General features: G+C 37.3%; 1 protein-coding gene across 11 annotated transcripts in view; it reads right to left on the bottom strand.

The window, feature by feature from the left end:
- Window positions 1–18220, bottom strand: part of DENND1A (DENN domain containing 1A) — a 497055-nt gene that overhangs the window by 442687 nt on the left and 36148 nt on the right. For 6 of the 11 annotated variants that reach the window (XM_037164241.2, XM_037164477.2, XM_037164323.2 and 3 more), the window contains exon 2: window positions 12101–12174. In XM_037164241.2, coding sequence (XP_037020136.2) covers window positions 12101–12174 — 74 coding nt within the window. Of the gene's footprint in view, window positions 1–4127; window positions 4189–6433; window positions 6555–12100; window positions 12210–18220 lie in introns of those variants that run through there. The other 5 variants (XM_053667802.1, XM_037164638.2, XM_053667803.1 and 2 more) reach the window with 5 other exon arrangements.

Here is an 18220-nt window from a genome sequence, read left to right as displayed (position 1 = left end):
TGAAGATTCGGAGGAGGAGGAAGAACTTTTATTAACAAAATATTTGCTATTAGGAAGAGGGAATAAGTTAAATGTTCTGCTTAGATGATTTTCTACTTCACGGAAAGCCATTATGAAAATATTTTTCATTTTGGTCTTGGTAGTTAATCTGTCGAAAATACTTATATCAGTTTTCCTTTCATAGTAAATACAGCCTAACTAATGGAATGTTCTCCTTTCATGTTCTACAAGCCAGTTCCATTCTTCTGAGTGAGTACCAGGGATGGTGTCTGCTGAGTACAGAAAACTCAACTAATATACACTAGGTACTGACCATATTCCAGAAATGGGCTCCTTTAATAAATCTCAGGTACCAGCTGATTTTATTCACCTCTGGCTCTTCTCACAAGTACATAGTTTAAATTAAAAAATTCTGGTAACAGGATTGATCAGTGGGTCTTATTTAAGTTTACCTGTGACATGTAAGTGAAGGGGAAAAATATAGTTTGATCATTTGAAATTATCCATGTGTCCAAAATGTATTTTTCTTGAAGAAATTCAGAATTAATCCTATATTTTCTGAAAGAGAAAATTTGTCATTCAATTTCAAAAAAAGAATTTAAATTAATTCTATATCAGAAAGAAGATTTAATCCCTTAACAAAATCACAGTTGTGGGAAGTTTCATTGTTTCCTCTTGGTTTGAAGGTTAGGGGTTTTATTTTATTTTATTTTTTTTTCACTGAAAGACGATGTTGAATTAAGTCACCACGAGAATGCCTAATTTGTACCTGTTATCAGTATTAGGCATTTTAATACTTATTGTCTCTAATTTACAAAACAACCTGATAGATATAAGCCCCATTTCAATATTGGGCAAACTGAAATTCAGTTTAAATAACCTTCCCAAGGTCAAACTATTAGTGAGCGACAGAAGAAAACTGATGTCAAACCCTAGAGTCTTTCCGTTACATTGTTTTTATTACCAATTATCCATGAAAATACTCAATGGCATTACAATCTAGATAACAATTCATCTAAATCTATTTTGTCTTCAAATAAGGCTTTGTGATAGCATAATATTCTAATGCCTAAGAACACATTAAAGGTAAGAAAACTGTCTTTAAATGAAACAATTTATTAAGGATTCCTGCTGGGCAAAGCAAGCTTACAGTGGCATCCTCAGTAGAGCTTTCTTTTTCTAATGAAAGCCTTCTAACAGACTGCATGTTCACAATGTAACATAAAGCAGGGAATGCAAAATGTGTTGTGAAATAATACCAAAAGAAGTTCAAAAGCTAGAATACAAAAACAAACAAACAAAAAAGTCTCCTATGCATATAAAAGAGAGGTCTACTTCCTATTTTATAGAGTTTGCACTCCACTTTCCACAGTCTAGCACAGTGCTGAATCTAAAATGATTGTTCAAAGAATAAGTGATTAAAGGACTCTAACAAAAAGTTAGATGTAAGATAAGACCCCAGTCATGCAAAATCCTGGATAAATCAAGCGTATAGGGCGGTTTTTGAGAAAGCTCCAGACCTACATTTAAGTACTGAAACTTAATCATTTGGTTGTAACTCATTCCAAACTAGATTATACACCTCCATGTTTTTGAAAAAAATACTCTGAACAAAACATTTTTTGATGACTGCAGTGGACATCTATTTGGCTGTCTAGTATCCATTCTTCTTTTTCCTGGTAACAGCATTATTTCCAGAAAAGCTACCCTGCCCATTCTCAGGCTATAAAATCCAGATGGCACTGAAGAGTCCCCTATACACATCGTTCCTCATCCTTAATCAACACCTCAGAGTTACCCAATTCTGAATCATGGTGACTGGTTCACAGACCAGTCTGTGACCCAAATAGGGCCTAGTACAGTTACTCTTGGGTATGGCTCAAAATAATGTGAGATGCTCTTTTTCCACTTGGGTGACTGAAGTGGTATAATATATGCCTGGATGTCCTAGCAGCCATCTCTTTGCCACTGTGTAAGGAGCACTTACCCAAAAATGAACCCAACACAGAAGACAGAAAACCAAGAGAGAAAGAGATGACAAATCTCTGAAAATATAAATAGAATACCTTGATCCAGCAAAATCCAAAGTCAGGTTTATCACTATATTCTCCATACTGACAGCTAATAAATTCCCTTTTTTGTTCAAGCCAGATTTCACTGGGCTTCTTTCAGTTACAACAAAAAGAATCAGGATTAATACAACAATTTAATGTCATCAACATGATCAGTAACTATGCTGAGCAATATAATACAGAAAAATCCTCAGGGCAAACCAAAGCCCATAGGGTATAAGCTAAGGGCTTCCCCATGAATAAAGGATTTAAGCTTGAATGCAGCACGGATTCTGAAAAATCTACTTTAGCTAATTTTACTTCCCACTTTTCAACTGTTAGCTTGAGAACAATTGTAGAACACCAGAGTTCTACACAGACATGAACTCTTGCCTTACATAAAAATAATATAGTAACTTAAAATAACAGCTACTTCAGTACAGATCTAGCAAAAAATATACACAAGAACTATATGAGAACCACAAAACGCTAATAAGACCAAAGAAATAAATGCAGAGACATTCACTCTATGTTCATAGATAAGACGACTCAATATTGTCAGTAAGTCAGTTCTTCACAACTTGATCCACAGATTAAATGCAATTACAATAAAAATACCAGCAAGTTATTTTGTGGATACTAACAAATTGATTCTAAAGTTTATACAGAGAGGCAAAAGACCCAGAATAGTCAACACACTATTGAAGGAGAAGAACAATATCAAAGAACTAATACTAACAGACTTCAAGAATTACTATGAAGCTACAGGAACCAAACCAGGAGGGTGCAGGTGAAAGAACAGACAGTGGATGAAAAGAAGGCCTGGAGATAGACCCACATAAATATAGTCCACTGATCTTTGCCAAATGAGCAAAGGCAATACAACAGAGCAAAGACAGTCTTTTCAACAGACAGTACTGGAACAAGTGGACATCCACATGCAAAAGACTGAATCTGGACACAAACCTTCCTCACATCTTCACAAAAATTAATTCCAAATGGATCATAAATTGAAATGTGAGACAGAAAACTATAAAACTACTAGATGAGCCCTGGCTGGTGTGGTTCAGTGGACTGAATGCCAGACTGTGAACCGAAGGGTTACCAGTTCAATTCCCAGTCAGGGCACATGCTGGGGCTGCAGGCCAGGTTCCCAGTAAGGGGTGCACAAGAGTCAACCACAGAATGATGTTCCTCTCCCTCCATTTCTTCCTCCCTTACCCTCTAAAAATAAATGAATAATTTTTTAAAAAATCCTAGATGGTAACATAGGAAAAAACCTAGATGACCTAGGGCAGCAGTCCCCAACCTTTTTGATACCAGGGACTGGTTTTGTGGAAGACAATTTTTCCACACACCAGGGTGGAGGGGATGGTTTTTGGATGATTCAAGTGTACATCCAAAGTCAGCTTCTGCTGTGCTGGTCTATGTCCTAGAGGCTGGGGACACTTGACCTAGGGTATAGTGATGGCTTTTCAAATACAACACCACAGGCATGATCCATGAAAGAAATAACTGATAAGCTAGACTTCATTAAAATTAAAAACTTCTGCTCTGCCAAAGACAATGTCAAGAGAAAGAGAGGACAAGCCACAGACTTGGAGAAATTATCTGCAAAAGATACTTAATAAAAGACGCTATCCAAAATATATAAAGAACTCTTAAAACTCAACAGTAAGTAAACAAACAGCTCAATTTAAAAAATGGGCCAGCTCTGGCTGGTGTAGCTCAGTGGATTGAGAGCAGGCCTGAAAATCAAAGGGCTACTGGTTTGATTCCCAGTCAGGACACATGCCTGGGTTGCAGGCCAGGTCCCTAGTGGGGGCCACATGAAATATGACCACACATTGATGTTTCCTTTTCTCCTTCCCTTCCCCTCTGAGAATAAATAAAATCTTTCAAAAAAAAAAAAATGGGCCAAACACCTTAACTGATATCTCATCAAAGAAGATATACTTCTCAATTATATAAGGAGCATTTGCCCAAAGGAGATGGAAAATAAGCATATGAAAAAATACTCCATACCATATGTCATCGGGAAAGTATAAATTTAAAAAATTAGATACCATTACGCACCTCTTAGAATGGCCAAAATCCAAAACACAAACATCTGTGGAGCAACAGGAACTCTCCTACACTGGGTGGAAGGAATGCAAAATGGTGACGACACTGGGAGATGGTTTTGCAGCTTCTTACAAAACTATACATACTTATCATGGTGTCCAGCAATCATGCTCCTTGGCATTTACCTGAGTTAAAAACTTATGTCCATACGAAAACCTGCACACAGATGTTTACAGCAGTTTTATTCATAATTGCCAAATCTTAGAAGCAACCCATATGACCTTCAGTAGGTGAGTGGATAAATTATGGCATATGCAGACAATGGAATGTTATTTAGTACTAAAAGAAATGAGCTATCAAGCCATGAAAATTACACAGAGGAACCTAAATGCATTTTGCTAGGTAAAACAGGCCATCTGAGAAAGTTACATATGGTATGATTCTACCTATTGTGGAAAGGGCAGAACTATGGAGACAATAAAAAGATCAGTAGTTGTCAGGGGATGAGAGGGCATGAAGGAATGAATAGACAGAACGCAAAGGACTTTGAGGACAGTGAAAACACTCTGCACAATACAATAATGATGAATACATGTCGCTACACATTTGTCTAAACCCAAAATATACAACACCAAGAGTAAACAGTGACATAAATAATGAACTTTGGGTGTAGGGTCATCAGTTGTAATAAGTGTACTACTCTGGTAGGGGATGTTGATAAGGGGAGAGGTTGTTTATGTGTGGGGCAGGGAGTATACTAGAAATCTCTGTATCTTCCTCTCAATTTTATTGTACACCGGAAACTTCTCTAAAAAAATTAAATCTTTAAAGCAAATGATAAATAACAACAGCTCCCATTTACTAAGAACTTCCCACATGGTCCCATGCACTGTGCATTCCCATTTAATCCTTTCAAATGAATGAAGTTAGTACCATCAGCGCCCCTGTTTTACTTTTTTAATATTTTATTTATTTATTTTTAGAGAGGGGGAGGAAGGGAGAAAGAGATGGACAGAAACATCAATGTGTGGTTGCCTCTTGTGTGCCCCCTACTGGGGACCTGGCCTGCAGCCCAGGCACGTGCCCTGACTGGGAATCGAACCAATGATCCTTTGGTTCACAGGCCAGCACTCAATCCACTGAGCCATACCAGCCAGGGCAGTGCCCCCATTTTATAATTAAGAAAATGAGGTTCTGAGCTTGGCATTTTGAGGGAATAACTTTTTTTCATACAACAAACCTGCTGTTCACATGGACTGTTTATCATTTAGTAAATCAACAGTCCACCAAGAAGGCCTGAGGCCCGACACTGTGATCCACGAATAGAGCAAGAAGAACCACACTGTCATGAATTACTAAAAATTTTGACACTTTGCTATACTGTAATTTATATTCAGATGGCCCCCAAATTTCACACTTTAGGAACAGGAAGAAAAGTTTAGTGTGATTTATTAGATTATTATTGAAAAGAAATAAGACCATAAATTTAGTTAATAACCTCTAAAAATATTTTAATCTGAAGTGACATTACTCTCAAAAGGACTTTTTACTCTCTCCACTCCACTTCTAAAGAGACAGCATAAATTATTTTATTTTTAAAGTCAATTTTAAAATATTAATTTTTAATATTAAAATATTAAAATTTTAATATTAAAAATATTAATGTTAAAACATCCACTGTGATCAAGATTTAGGCAAAGCTCTTAGAAGGTGAGTCCAGTGAACTAAGTGAGGGGAATGAGGGTGGGAGGGGGCTGCAGGGCAGAGGGGAATAAGTGGGGGGAATGGGACAACTATAATAGCATAATCAATAAAATATACTTTTAAAAAAAGAATGTGAGTCCTGTAAAGTGACAGCTAAAGTTCAGAGTAACAAATCTGGCTCTCGATATCTTAAATTGGCCAAAACTCGGTTTTCTTCATGATACTGCCAATACAGAAATGTGAACAGATATTTAAGAGAGATTTTAAAGCCAAGTTGTTTTTTTAAGATTACTGCTTCCCACTAAGCTGAAAATCTCAGCTAACCCAGAGCACCATGTCTAGAGCAATCCTTTCACAGAGTTCTGACAACAGTTTCTCAATTTGACTATGCAATTTTTATAAAGTGGCTATTGGACTCATGTATTAAAAATACTGGGATGGGAGCTGACATGGGAGGAAGCTGGTTTGCCAAACAGCCTTGAGAACCTGATGCTGCCACTCTCCCAGTGCTAAGCGGCTGGCCAAGAACAGTGCCCGCAGCAGGCTCAGAGATGCCAGCTGGAATGAGACACTTGTGTTTGAAATGCATTCCAGAGTTTCAGCATGGCCAGTACCATCTGATCATGAGACTGGGCAGGCTCATCTCTCTTGCAAGAGCACCCTCTTCCGAGACCTTCAGTCAGAAAGACTAAAACCTGCTTTGGGAGTTTTCACAACTTGAGATGGCTATATGGGCTGTAAAAAAAAAAAAAAAAAAATTGAGAACAAAGTAGATCAAAGATCTACGCAAAATGATCCAACTTCTTTTTAAAGCATTAAAATCACATACCTAAATAGCAAGCATCACAAAGATGTTCACTGGCTTATTTACAACAGGAAAAATGTGGAAGCAATCGAAAGATCCAATTATAAGTAAATATAGCTCATAAACATGATATAAAATCTGTGGCAACTGAAATGACTTTTACAAAGCTATATTAATAATTTTAGGAAAAACAATAATTGAGGCAAGAACACGAAAAATATACACATACAGCAGGAGTCTGAGAGAAAAGTTTATAAATTTTATTTACATACACACACAGAAGACTACAAGGAAGTAAATACACCAAAATATTAATAGTAGTTATTAACTGAGTGATGATTTTCTCTTAATTTTTATGAAATTTTATACATACTCAAAATCTAATCAGAAAGCAAGCAACTAAAAATTTAAAGATAATAGAAAAAACACACCAAGAAAATCTGCCTATTTGTATTCAAACAGCTTGAGAAAATTTTTAGTATTTTTTTAATTTACAATGAGAACCTAACACACCACAGTATAAGAAAAATTGTAAGAATGGAACTCCAACAGAAGTTTATAGAACAAAATGTATACTAATTCCCCCAATTAAAGACCCATAAAGTAGTTTCAGTGCTTTCTAACCCACCTTCTCACAGCAGGGAATTAATCCCTCGGGGGGATGCAAACAAACTTCAAAGAGAAGATTATGCCCAGACACTAGTACTGTATAGTGTAAGCTTTATACCTCAGTTTGCTCAGATACTTGGGCAGAGATCAGAGATGCAAGTCCAAAAAACAAAGACCAATTTTAAGCCACATTTATTTGCAATCCTTTAAAATGACAAAAAAGTGCATTAAATAGTAGCAGGAAAAGGCAAATATGATAAGTTTTATTAAAAACATGTAAGAAGGTTGTAGAAGTAGACAAAAGATTACCTAAAATCAAATACTAAGTGACAGCTTACTCACTGTTAACAGCAGCTAGGAAATCTTACGAATTCTCAAAGAATGTAAGTAGCATCATGAGTTCAATTTGTGCATCCAAATCTTATTTTTACAATGTTTGGAAGGTATGCCCTTCAGCATCATAGGCCTTGGGGCAATGTCTAAGCAGAAGTGACAGACCACAGGTCCCTCCCATTCCATGGATTTCATGGAATGTGCTTCAGAGCACAAAACACATGAGAGTTTACAAACGAAAGTGCACAAAACACGCCTACAGAGGTACGAACATGAAAAGATATCAATGGGGAAAAAACAGTCTTTAAAGTCTAGTGATATTTCTCATTGGCCTTTCTCACATGTGTCATCTTTTCATTGTGAGGTAATTTTTTAGGTATAATTTAGAAGTATGTGATCATTTTATAAAAATATGTTTTAAATAAAGGAGTAAGCATATCTTAGTAATTCAGTTTTAATTAGTTCCCAATTTTAAAAAATCATGAATAAGAAATCTAATTTAGAGTTTAACCTTTCTGGATATTAATCATCTAATAGAAAACTAAAGTCCTTGAGAGATTAGAAACCTAAATGCAAAACTAGAAATTTCTTAGAAGAAAGTAAAGTATTTTCATATCTGTAAGGTAGAAAATATTGATAAATTATATTATATTAAAATCACTGTTTTGATCAAAGGTACCCTAAAGAGATCAAAAGACAAACCATAGAGTGGGAGAAGATATTTGTAACATAAACAAGGAGATAATTAATGTCTATAATATGTAAATAATTTCTTATAAATCAATAAGGAAAAGGTAGAAAACTCAATTTAAAAAATGAGCAAGAGATTTGAACAGGCACTTTAAAAAGGAAAGCTGAATAAAATGCCAATAAACATACAGAAGGTGCTCAATCACATTAGCCATCAGGAAAATGCAAGTAAAAACAAGGATATACTATTACACAACCATTGGGTTGTGGGGGGGGAGCCCAATTTTACCAAAGACTGATGGAAGTTGCACAGCAATAAGGACTACCAAATGCTGAAGTAAGTACAGACAAACAAAACCAATTCTGAAAAACTTTATCATGGTCCAGTCACCAAGTATCCTATAGAAGTACATTTATGTGAACCAAGATTTATGTATAAGAAAGAGCACAACAACACTGCTTGCAATAGCCAAAAACTGTGAACACCTTGAAAGGTTTTCAACAGCAGAATGCATAAACTGTGATGCAATCCTACACTGTGCTACACTGCAGTGAAAATGACTACAGCTACACAAAACATGGAAGACCCTTAAAATATTATCTTGAGCAAAAAAGCAGCAAAACTACATGTAAAATAATTCTATTTCTATAAAATTCAGAAACAGGCACTACTAAATGTATTAAAACTACAAAGAAAAACAAAGAAATGATTGCCATAAGAGTCAGGAGTCTTACCTCTGGAGAAAGACAGAAAAGGATCTCTGGGGAGCTGGCCAAACCCATTTCTAACATTTACAGCCAAGAGTACAAATCAAGGCCCATATACTAATATGTCTAAATATTTAGAAGATATAAAACAAGCTTACGAACTAGGAAATAAAATATGCTCTTACCCTCCTATCCTGACAAATATGCCTTTATCTGCCTAGAAGAAAAAATTTTATACTGAAATTGTTGGATTCCTTAGAGTTCCATGCGGAAATCTGATTGCGTAGAAAAACTGACCACTGGCGCACTGCCCATGGCCCCCTTCTTCATCCCATGCTGCCAAGAACACACACACAAGCATGCGGTCACCTCCATTCATAAGCCCAAGCTCCAGTCCATACCCCATCCCTACAAACAGCCACCCATAGGCCATCCCTTGGGCTTAGGGTCTGTCTATAAACCAGCAGCTCAGTCTACCCTCAGAAAGATGGATCCCTGGAAGTGACTCACACAGGCTCTGAAAATAAGCTCTGGACCATTTGGGCACAAAATTGTGAGGTACCAGGTACTCACAGCATAGTCTAGCATGAAAGGGTTCAGGCTCCAAGTGGGTATGTCCCATAGGCCCCAGAGACCCCTTGTCCCACGAAAGAGAGCCAAAGCAGGGAGCTCTAAAGCATAGAACAAGGGCAGTAATCCTTCTCACAAAAAATAGTATTTCCTTATAATCAGGCGATATATTTCTTAACCTGGACAGTAGTAACATGGGTACTCACTTTACAATTATTTGTTAAATTGTACATAAAAGTTTTATGTACCTTCCCACAAACAATGGGACCAATACCATGTGCCTGATATGATAAACAATATCATGTTTTAGACGCTCTTGCCAAAAATCCATAACCTGAACCTGATCATTGGAACATAATGAGATGAAATCCATGGACTTTCTAAAAATCAGCAAAGCTCATTTCTTGAAAAATATGTCATAAAGGTAAAGAAGAACCACAGAACTACAGCATACTGAAAGAAACTAAACAGATGCCACACTAAACAGAGTCCATGATCCTGAACTGCATTCTGGGTGGGAGCAGGAATGCTATAAAGGACACTCCTGGGACCACTGATTAAATTTAAACATGAACAACTGACATTACATCAATGTTAAATTCCCTTAATCTCAATAACTGTACTAGAGTTATGTAACAAAATGTCTTTCTTCTTAGGAGATACATTCTGAAGAATTTAGGGGTGAAGCGTCGCAACTGTCTGAAATTTATTCTAAAGTAGTTCAGCAAAAACAGTATGTATATGTACGTAGAGTGAAGCAAATATGGCCAAAAGGTAACAATTGATAAATCTAAGGAAAAGGTATATGCACTTGACTATCCTTGTAACTTTTATCTTTTAAAATACTTTCAAAATTAAAAGGTTTTTTTTTAACTATGCTGAAGAGTTCCATAAGAAAGGAGTTGCCTGCAGGAGCAGGAGAGACACCAGATGACTGGGATAAGGGGATAAGAGACAACTTTTCATTTTGTTCATTCTTCCATCTTACTTGTACTTTTCCAATTTTGCTCATATTCCCCCCAAAATTTCATTTTAACTTTGGAAGGGAAGTCCTACAACATTGAAAGGGGAAACACTAGCAAATATAGACATAAGCCAAATGCTTTGTCATTAAATGTCTCCATCAAATCACAGCCATCATCAAACGGTTACTCTGTTTGATGATGTGATGATGATGTGATGTTTGATGAGACATCAACCCACAGAAGTGCTACTGCCCATGTACACACCATACACACCAGGTAACCCTACCCAATTTAATGGCTTGCACAGTAGGAAGAATAACTTGCCATGGATGTTCAATTCTACTTCCAGAACAACCATACACTGGTAACATGTTTCACAGCCTTTGTTAGATAATCCAGGAAACAGAGCACACACAGTTATCTCACTTTTTCTATTAAGAGAAATTCATTCACTTTAATAAACATTGGTGATGTTGTGCAAAGCCCTGAAGATGACATAGAAAGATGTGTATATCATGGTCACTCTTCAAGAAGGCAAGCAGCAAAGTGGAAGAGAACTTGAAGCACACAGTAGCTATACTGTAAGCTATATCTTGGTAAGTTATCTGGCCTCTCTGAGAGTCTGTTTTCTCACAAGTATAATGAAGATGCCACCCAACTACCTTTAAAGGCTGCATTGTAAGGACTGACTACATATGTCAATCAGGCATGTAGGACAAGACAAACTCAATAAAAGGTAGCTACTTTTATGAGCATTACAATCTAACTAAATAATGAAATAGTAAATATGGCCAAGATTATATAGCCAATTATGAGTATAACTACCACTGAAATCCTAATTACTCCAAGTATCTAATCCAAGTAAATGCACTCCCCTAAACACCAAATAATATATGCAGCTGTTAGTATGTGTGGACCAGCAGCCGCTCCCTAACGTAACTTTGGCAAATGCATCACTCTTGAGGTGCCAAGGAAAAAAAAACACTGGGTCATAGGTTGTGTTTCCTCAACAACCAAGAAGGATTTTAGGTCAAGAAATGATATACTCAGCCTGCACAAGATACTCTAACCTTATCTAGGACCCTGTCATCCAGGAATACGTGTCCGAATTAGTCCAAAAGCTAAAGCCAGAGGTGTTTCCTTCAAATAATTTCCAACCTTCTCTTACCAGCACATAAAATATATTAAATTACATTTCAAACATCTTCCAGTTTAGTAATGGAGATTTCCCTTGTTATTATATTATATCCCTTAATATGTATTTATATATATAATTTCTTATATTACTTTATAACCTAATTCTCAACCATCTCATTAGCAAGATGACAGTATTTCCTACTAAGTAGATGACTTCCAGGTATCTGTGAAAGGTACAAGCCAAAACCCAATTATGATAATGAATAAAGCTGTACTCCATACCCATTATGGCAATGACTCTTAAGTTGTTCACTGTGCATATGATGATGTGGGCACAAATAAAAGGGAAAGATACTTAAACATACTTAAAGGTACATAACAATTTAGAATATTCACATATTATCCCATGTGCATAGCTATCTCATATAATAAATATGCCATATCATAATTGAACATGCAAATACCTGAAAGAGTGCGACCGACTATCCTAGGATAGGCCACTTCAACATATACTTCAAATGTGGTCTCTGGGTTTTGCCTACAAAAGAAACAGATCATGATTACTGACAAGGATTGAGGCAGCATAGTTTATTGGATCTAAGATGCCATTAGAACATGTGAGCTGTGGTATAAAGCACACCCCGATTAAAACCATTAGCTCCACAACTTAATAGTTGTGGAACCCTGGACAAGTTAATGAACTTCTCTGAGCCATGCCTACCTAATCTATAAAATGAATACAACTAACCAAAAAATTATTGTGAAACTTAAAACACTCACACACAAACTGTCTGGGTACAATGTCTGGCCAGTAATTGGCCAGCCATTATTACGATTTTACAGGTGTCACATTTCCAATTAACACAGCTGGATCTCCAAAGCCTTAAGTAGAATTCTGAAGAAAGCAAGGCAACACTAACACAAAATAGCCTTCTCCCTCATATTCCAGGATAAAACATTCACATGATGAAGTTAACTTGCTCATTTACAGGCTTTAAGACTGAAATAAGAGAAACAGTGTCCTCATGACTAGGCTGTCATGAGACAGGATCCTAATCTAAATGTAAGACTGTTCCCACACAGGGGCTTCACCTGTACTGGCTATTGCAAGTATATGAATGTTCATTATTATATCCTTTTACCTTTTTACGTCATAAATATTTCATAATAAGTTTTTAAAAGATCACAGCACTAACAGAATGTTAACAGTTAATCCCAAGTGATAAGAACATCGGGGTAATATTATCATTGCATTTTCTCTTTCTCTTTGATTCTAAAACTACAATAAAAAGATATTATTTCCAGACTGAATGAAAATCATTCAGCAGAAGAAAATGTTATACTTTCAAATGTCTATAACTGAATTCTGTTTCAAACCTGACAACAAAGCTCAGAGAATAAACTCTGAGGTGCCTAGTCAAATATAAAATTTAATTTCAATGAAATAAATACTTTGAATTTACCCAGTAGATTCCACTTTTTAAAATAACTGCTCTTTATCTCATTTCATTCTTATTATAATGCTCTGAGGTAGGGGCAACGGGCATAATCACCACCATAAAGGTGAGGAACCTGAGGCAGAGTTCCTAAGTGACTTGACGCTGGTCCCACAGCCAGCTAGAAATGCAGCCAAGAACCAGAATTCACACCTCCTGGCACTCAAATTCTGTTCCACTGGTCCCAAGATGAACTTTTTTCCCCTACATTTTCACATTTCTTACAATCTATTGCATTTAAAATTCTACATGGCAGCTCTTTTTTCTTCCTTGATAATACATATAATAACAGTGCATCTTATAAATAATAGCACCTTAGATTCAATAAAATATAGTAATACTTCCTCTAGTCCCTTAGCAGTAGAAAGAAAAATGTGTGTTCTCTCAACCACAGATCTAGTTATTTCTCTTGTGAATGATCATTCCTTCACTGAATAGAAACTTGGGTTTTTGCTTTAAATAAGTACCTGCAGCTGAAAAGAGTTGGCTGCTCTAAAATTCAAGGTTCTTAAATATACCTTGTCAAATAGAAGTTAATTGTCAAAGTTAAATCCGATATAAATATCAGATACGCTGATTAGACACTAAATTAGAGTATCTTGCTTAAAAATAAATAAAATAAAACAAAGTAAATTGAAGTTTTCAAAGTCCTGAAAAAAATTTTTGTCCTCTTTTTTTTCCTGTCAGAGACACAAAAAGACCTACAAAGTCAACACCTTTTGGCCACCAAATATTTGTGGAAAACACCATATGGAAACATCTTTTTCCTTCAAATGACCTCAAAGAACAGTGTTTGATGAGAAAGGAATGCCCCACGGTCATCTAAAGAACACCAGGAAGATTCCTTCTAAAACTTAAATAAATCTTTCTTAAGTCTATTTTGCAGCTGGCTAAATTTCATCTCGGAATTTCATTCCTCTAGATTAAGATAATGGCTTTTAAGATGTCTACAGGACCCTAGGACTCCATGAAGTTTCTTCAGAGCTTTCACACATTTTATACCCAAATTTCCATTTTTATTTCTCCCCATTTATTTAAAATATTTTTTTAATTTATTTTTAGAGAAGAGAAGGGAGGGAGAAAGAGAGGGGGAAAAAAACACCAATGTGTCTTGAGCGCCCCTAACAGGGGACCTGGCCCACAACCTAGGCATGTGCCCTGAGTGGGAATTAAACTGGCAACCTTTGGTTTGCAGGCCGGACTCAATTCACTGAGCTACATCAGCCAGGGCTATTTCTCCCCGTTAAAACAAACAAAAAAACCCCGGAAATATAAACATGAGCACGGACAAGTGCTACATGCCAAATTTTTAAACCCTGGAGTTCCAACACACTAACCTATGCCACTAAGCTAAGGTAACTGTGCAGACCTGCTGTCAAAGAACACTATCTCTACTCACTGTCTCTGCTCCTCCTTTCTCTCTTTAACACACTTCGATCAGGCTTCTGAGCCCACCACCCCACTGAAACAACTGGTCATAATCACCAATGACCTTCACATGGCTAAAATGTGCTGAAATGGTCAATTCTTAGTGCTTGTCTCACTCAGCCCCTCAGCAGCATTTGATACAGTAAACTGACTTGCCCTCCTTCTTGAAACACATTCTTTACTTGCCTTCCAGAATATCGCTCTCTGTTAGTACTCTTCCTACATTATTGGCTGCTGCTCTGCTAATTCCTTCTCAAGGAAGCTTTCCTACCCTAGAACTTAGTCCTGAACCTCTCCCTACCTACATTCATTACTTAGATGATCTCATTCAGTCTCTTGGCTTTAATTACACAAATGCTGACAAGCCCCAAAGTCATGTCTCCAACCTGCCTTCTTCCCTGACTCCAAATGCCTACTCAGCCTCTCTACTCGGGTATCTACAAAGCATTTCTAATTTCACAAATAGTGCTTTTTGTCCTCAAATCTGCAACTCCTGAAATCCACTAGTTATTCAGACCAAAAAACTTGGTGTCATCCTTGACTCCCTTTGTTTTACATGCCATGGTCATTTCCATGCCACAATCAACCAATCAGCAAATTCTGTTGACTTGATCATCAAAACATGTCGAGAACCTCATTGCTGGTTAGCATCCCCAACCCTACCAGCTTTGACAGACCACCATCACCACACCTCTATCACTGCAGTACTCTCCTGACTGGTCTCCCTGCTTCCTCCTTTGCTCTGTAACAGTCAGACTTCAACTTCTTGGCCAGTAATCCTTTCATTCTAAAGGTTAGGCTATGTCAGTCTTCTGCTCAAAACCTCCCAAAGCTTCCCATGCCACTCAAAGTCAAAGTCTTAGTTCTGGAATAGATGGCAGTGATGGTTATACGACAGTATGAATGTATTTAACATCAGTGAACAGTACACCGAGAAGTGGTTAAGATGAAAAAGTGTATGTTATGTGTATTTTACAATTCTAAAAGAAACTGAGAAGGAAAAAAAAAGCAGTCCTTACAAGGTCCTACATGATCTGGTCTTTGCCTGTCTCTGCAATTGCACTTTACAGACTCTTTCCCCTTGCTCACTGCATTCCAGCCACACTGGCCTCTCTGCTCCTCAAACACACCAAACTCATTTGCATCTTACAGTCCTTTGCACTGACACTCATACAGGTGGCCCTTCCTGTCATCCAAAACTCAGTTTATATTTGACCTCCTCAGAAAGGCCTTCCTCAACAAACTCTCTACCATCTAACTTTAACTCTCCAAACCTATCACAATCATTTTTGTTGTCATCACCCTCCTCTACAGGAATACTGCAGAAGAGCAGGGACTCTGTCTATTACACCCATTAGCGTTTCCTTAACAGTGCCTGGCACATAGCCAGAATCAAGTAAAATAAAGAAAACATAAACCAGCCTTCCTGGGGTCTAATATTTCAATAAATGATAGAAGTACACACTTCTGTGATTCTCAAGTTTTAACAAGTTAAAGGACAGATTTCCAGACCCACTTCCAGAGTTTCTGGGGTTGAACCCAAGAATTAGCATGTCTAACAAGGACCCAGGTAATACTTATGCTGCTGGACTAGTAATCACACTTTCAGAACCACTGACCTAGTTAAATGAAATTCTTCTTCCAAATAACTTAGTGCATACAACATAAAATAAACATAGGTTATACCTTGATAATCAATCATTGTAACAGTTTCTTACTCAGTTCAAATAGCTGCCAGAGCTCTATTACATGGAGCCAAAGATTATGATAGTCTCTTTTAAAAGGAAAAAAGAAACGGGAAAAGCTGACCAAAAACACTAAGAACAAATCAGGCTATAATTATAACTTACGGTCATGCTCATCCATGATTGTTTACATGTTGCCTTATGGAAGAAGTAGTGACTAATGTTGTGACAAGTTACATAACATACCAACAAATACACAAAAGTTATTTTAAGGGCCAGTGAAGCCAATGCAGATGGAAGCATTTTCTATTTCTCCGCAAATCAAAATATAAATTTAAAAGCATGTCCTCTAAATGCAAATGGCCGAGCAGCTCCTACTTAATATTTTCATTAAGTTCTGTAAACAATTAAGGCTATAACCATTTCCAGAGAATCTCTGGGACTACCCTGAGACTGCTAACATCTTCCATTACTCTTAAGATGCTCAATATTTTTAACTACTTGACTAAAGGAAATGAAATCCTTTTTCTGTCCTATTAACACTCACTGCTATTTCAGTACATGTAATGATGCTGAGAGTACCATATTCAGAGCCAATTTTCCAATATGGACCCAAGTTTTCCCAGAACACTTGATGCTATATCCTAACATATTACCATGGAAATGTCCTGGTTCTGCCATAATATCCCATTATTAATTGCCTTACACTTCTATACTTCCACAATGTGGAACCCTGCCCACCTGCTAAGCATCTTTTGTTTGCCACCCACACTCACCTCCTGCAGTTCTGCACCCTAAGATCCAGCCAGAACTAGCTGTAGCCCTCTGAACACACCATGCTCTCCAATAAGAACATCATTACCATATTATGACTACTAGTTACCGTTTCCTATGTGCAAGGCATGATCCTAAGCACTTTAAATGCATTATTTCAGTTATTCTTCTGTATTACCCCTAGTTCAGAGATGAAGACACAAATTCAGAGGATAAACTGGCCAACGTCAAAGCAAGAAAGTAGCAGAATCAGCATGGATCATCCAAAAGCACTATCCACTTGACTATTCTATTGTACATTTTTCAGCTGCCCTTCTGCAAAAGAACAATCTTTCTGATCTGAACTTAACAAAGTCATTCATTAAGCCTCAGCTTAGGCATTTCCTCCTCTCTGGGAAACCTTCTCAATCCCCCTCGCTCATAGCCCAGGTTGGGTTAAGTGCCCCTTTACACTCCAGGGCACCCTGTACTTCCTCACTCTTGCAGCTCTTACCACAGTCAACCCTTATACAATTACAATTACCTGGGGAGCTTTTAAAAGTCCTGATGCCAGGCCATACCTCAGAACAATTAAACCAGAATCTCCAGGCACTGGTGTTTTTAAAGCTCCCCAACCTACTGTAATGTGCAGCCAAGGTGGAAAACCACCAGTGTACCTTTATCAAAAATCTGTCCTCCCAATAGACTGGCAGCTCCTTGAGGTCACCAAGTGTCTTCTAACCCCAGTTCCACACCATCACAATAAGTGTTTGATGAATGGGTTTTCTCTAATGGCTGACATGTAGTTTCCAGCTCCTGGAACTGCTCCTCCTTCTCTGACAAAAGTAATTTGCTGAATACACACCACTGTTACTCTTGAAAGAAGTTTTCCTTTGGAGTCAAAGGTATGAATAAGTCACACCTGCTCACAACAGCCTCAGCCCTTAAACATAGAAAAATGACACACAAACAACTAAAATGTGTTTGAAAGAAGGGAGGTCTGCTTACTGCTGGGAAAATGAAGGCTGAAAGTAAGCCAAGAAAGGGTTTCTATTCAATACCACTCTTCTGAACACAATTCTCAGTGATTCGCTGGAAGGGCCAACCTCAGTGCTCAGGGCCATGTTCTCAGAATGATTAAGTACACTCAGCTCAAGTCAAACACAGACAAAGCCTTTGACAATTTCCAGAGAGCAGAAAGCTTAATGGTTTGGGGTTGTTG

The sequence above is a fragment of the Artibeus jamaicensis genome, unplaced genomic scaffold (genome assembly GCF_021234435.1).
Source record: "Artibeus jamaicensis isolate MK-2021 breed Jamaican fruit bat unplaced genomic scaffold, CSHL_Jam_final contig_471, whole genome shotgun sequence".
NCBI lineage: Eukaryota > Metazoa > Chordata > Mammalia > Chiroptera > Phyllostomidae > Artibeus > Artibeus jamaicensis.
Note: the sequence above shows the minus strand (reverse complement) of the source record. Positions and strands in the feature narration are given on the sequence as shown.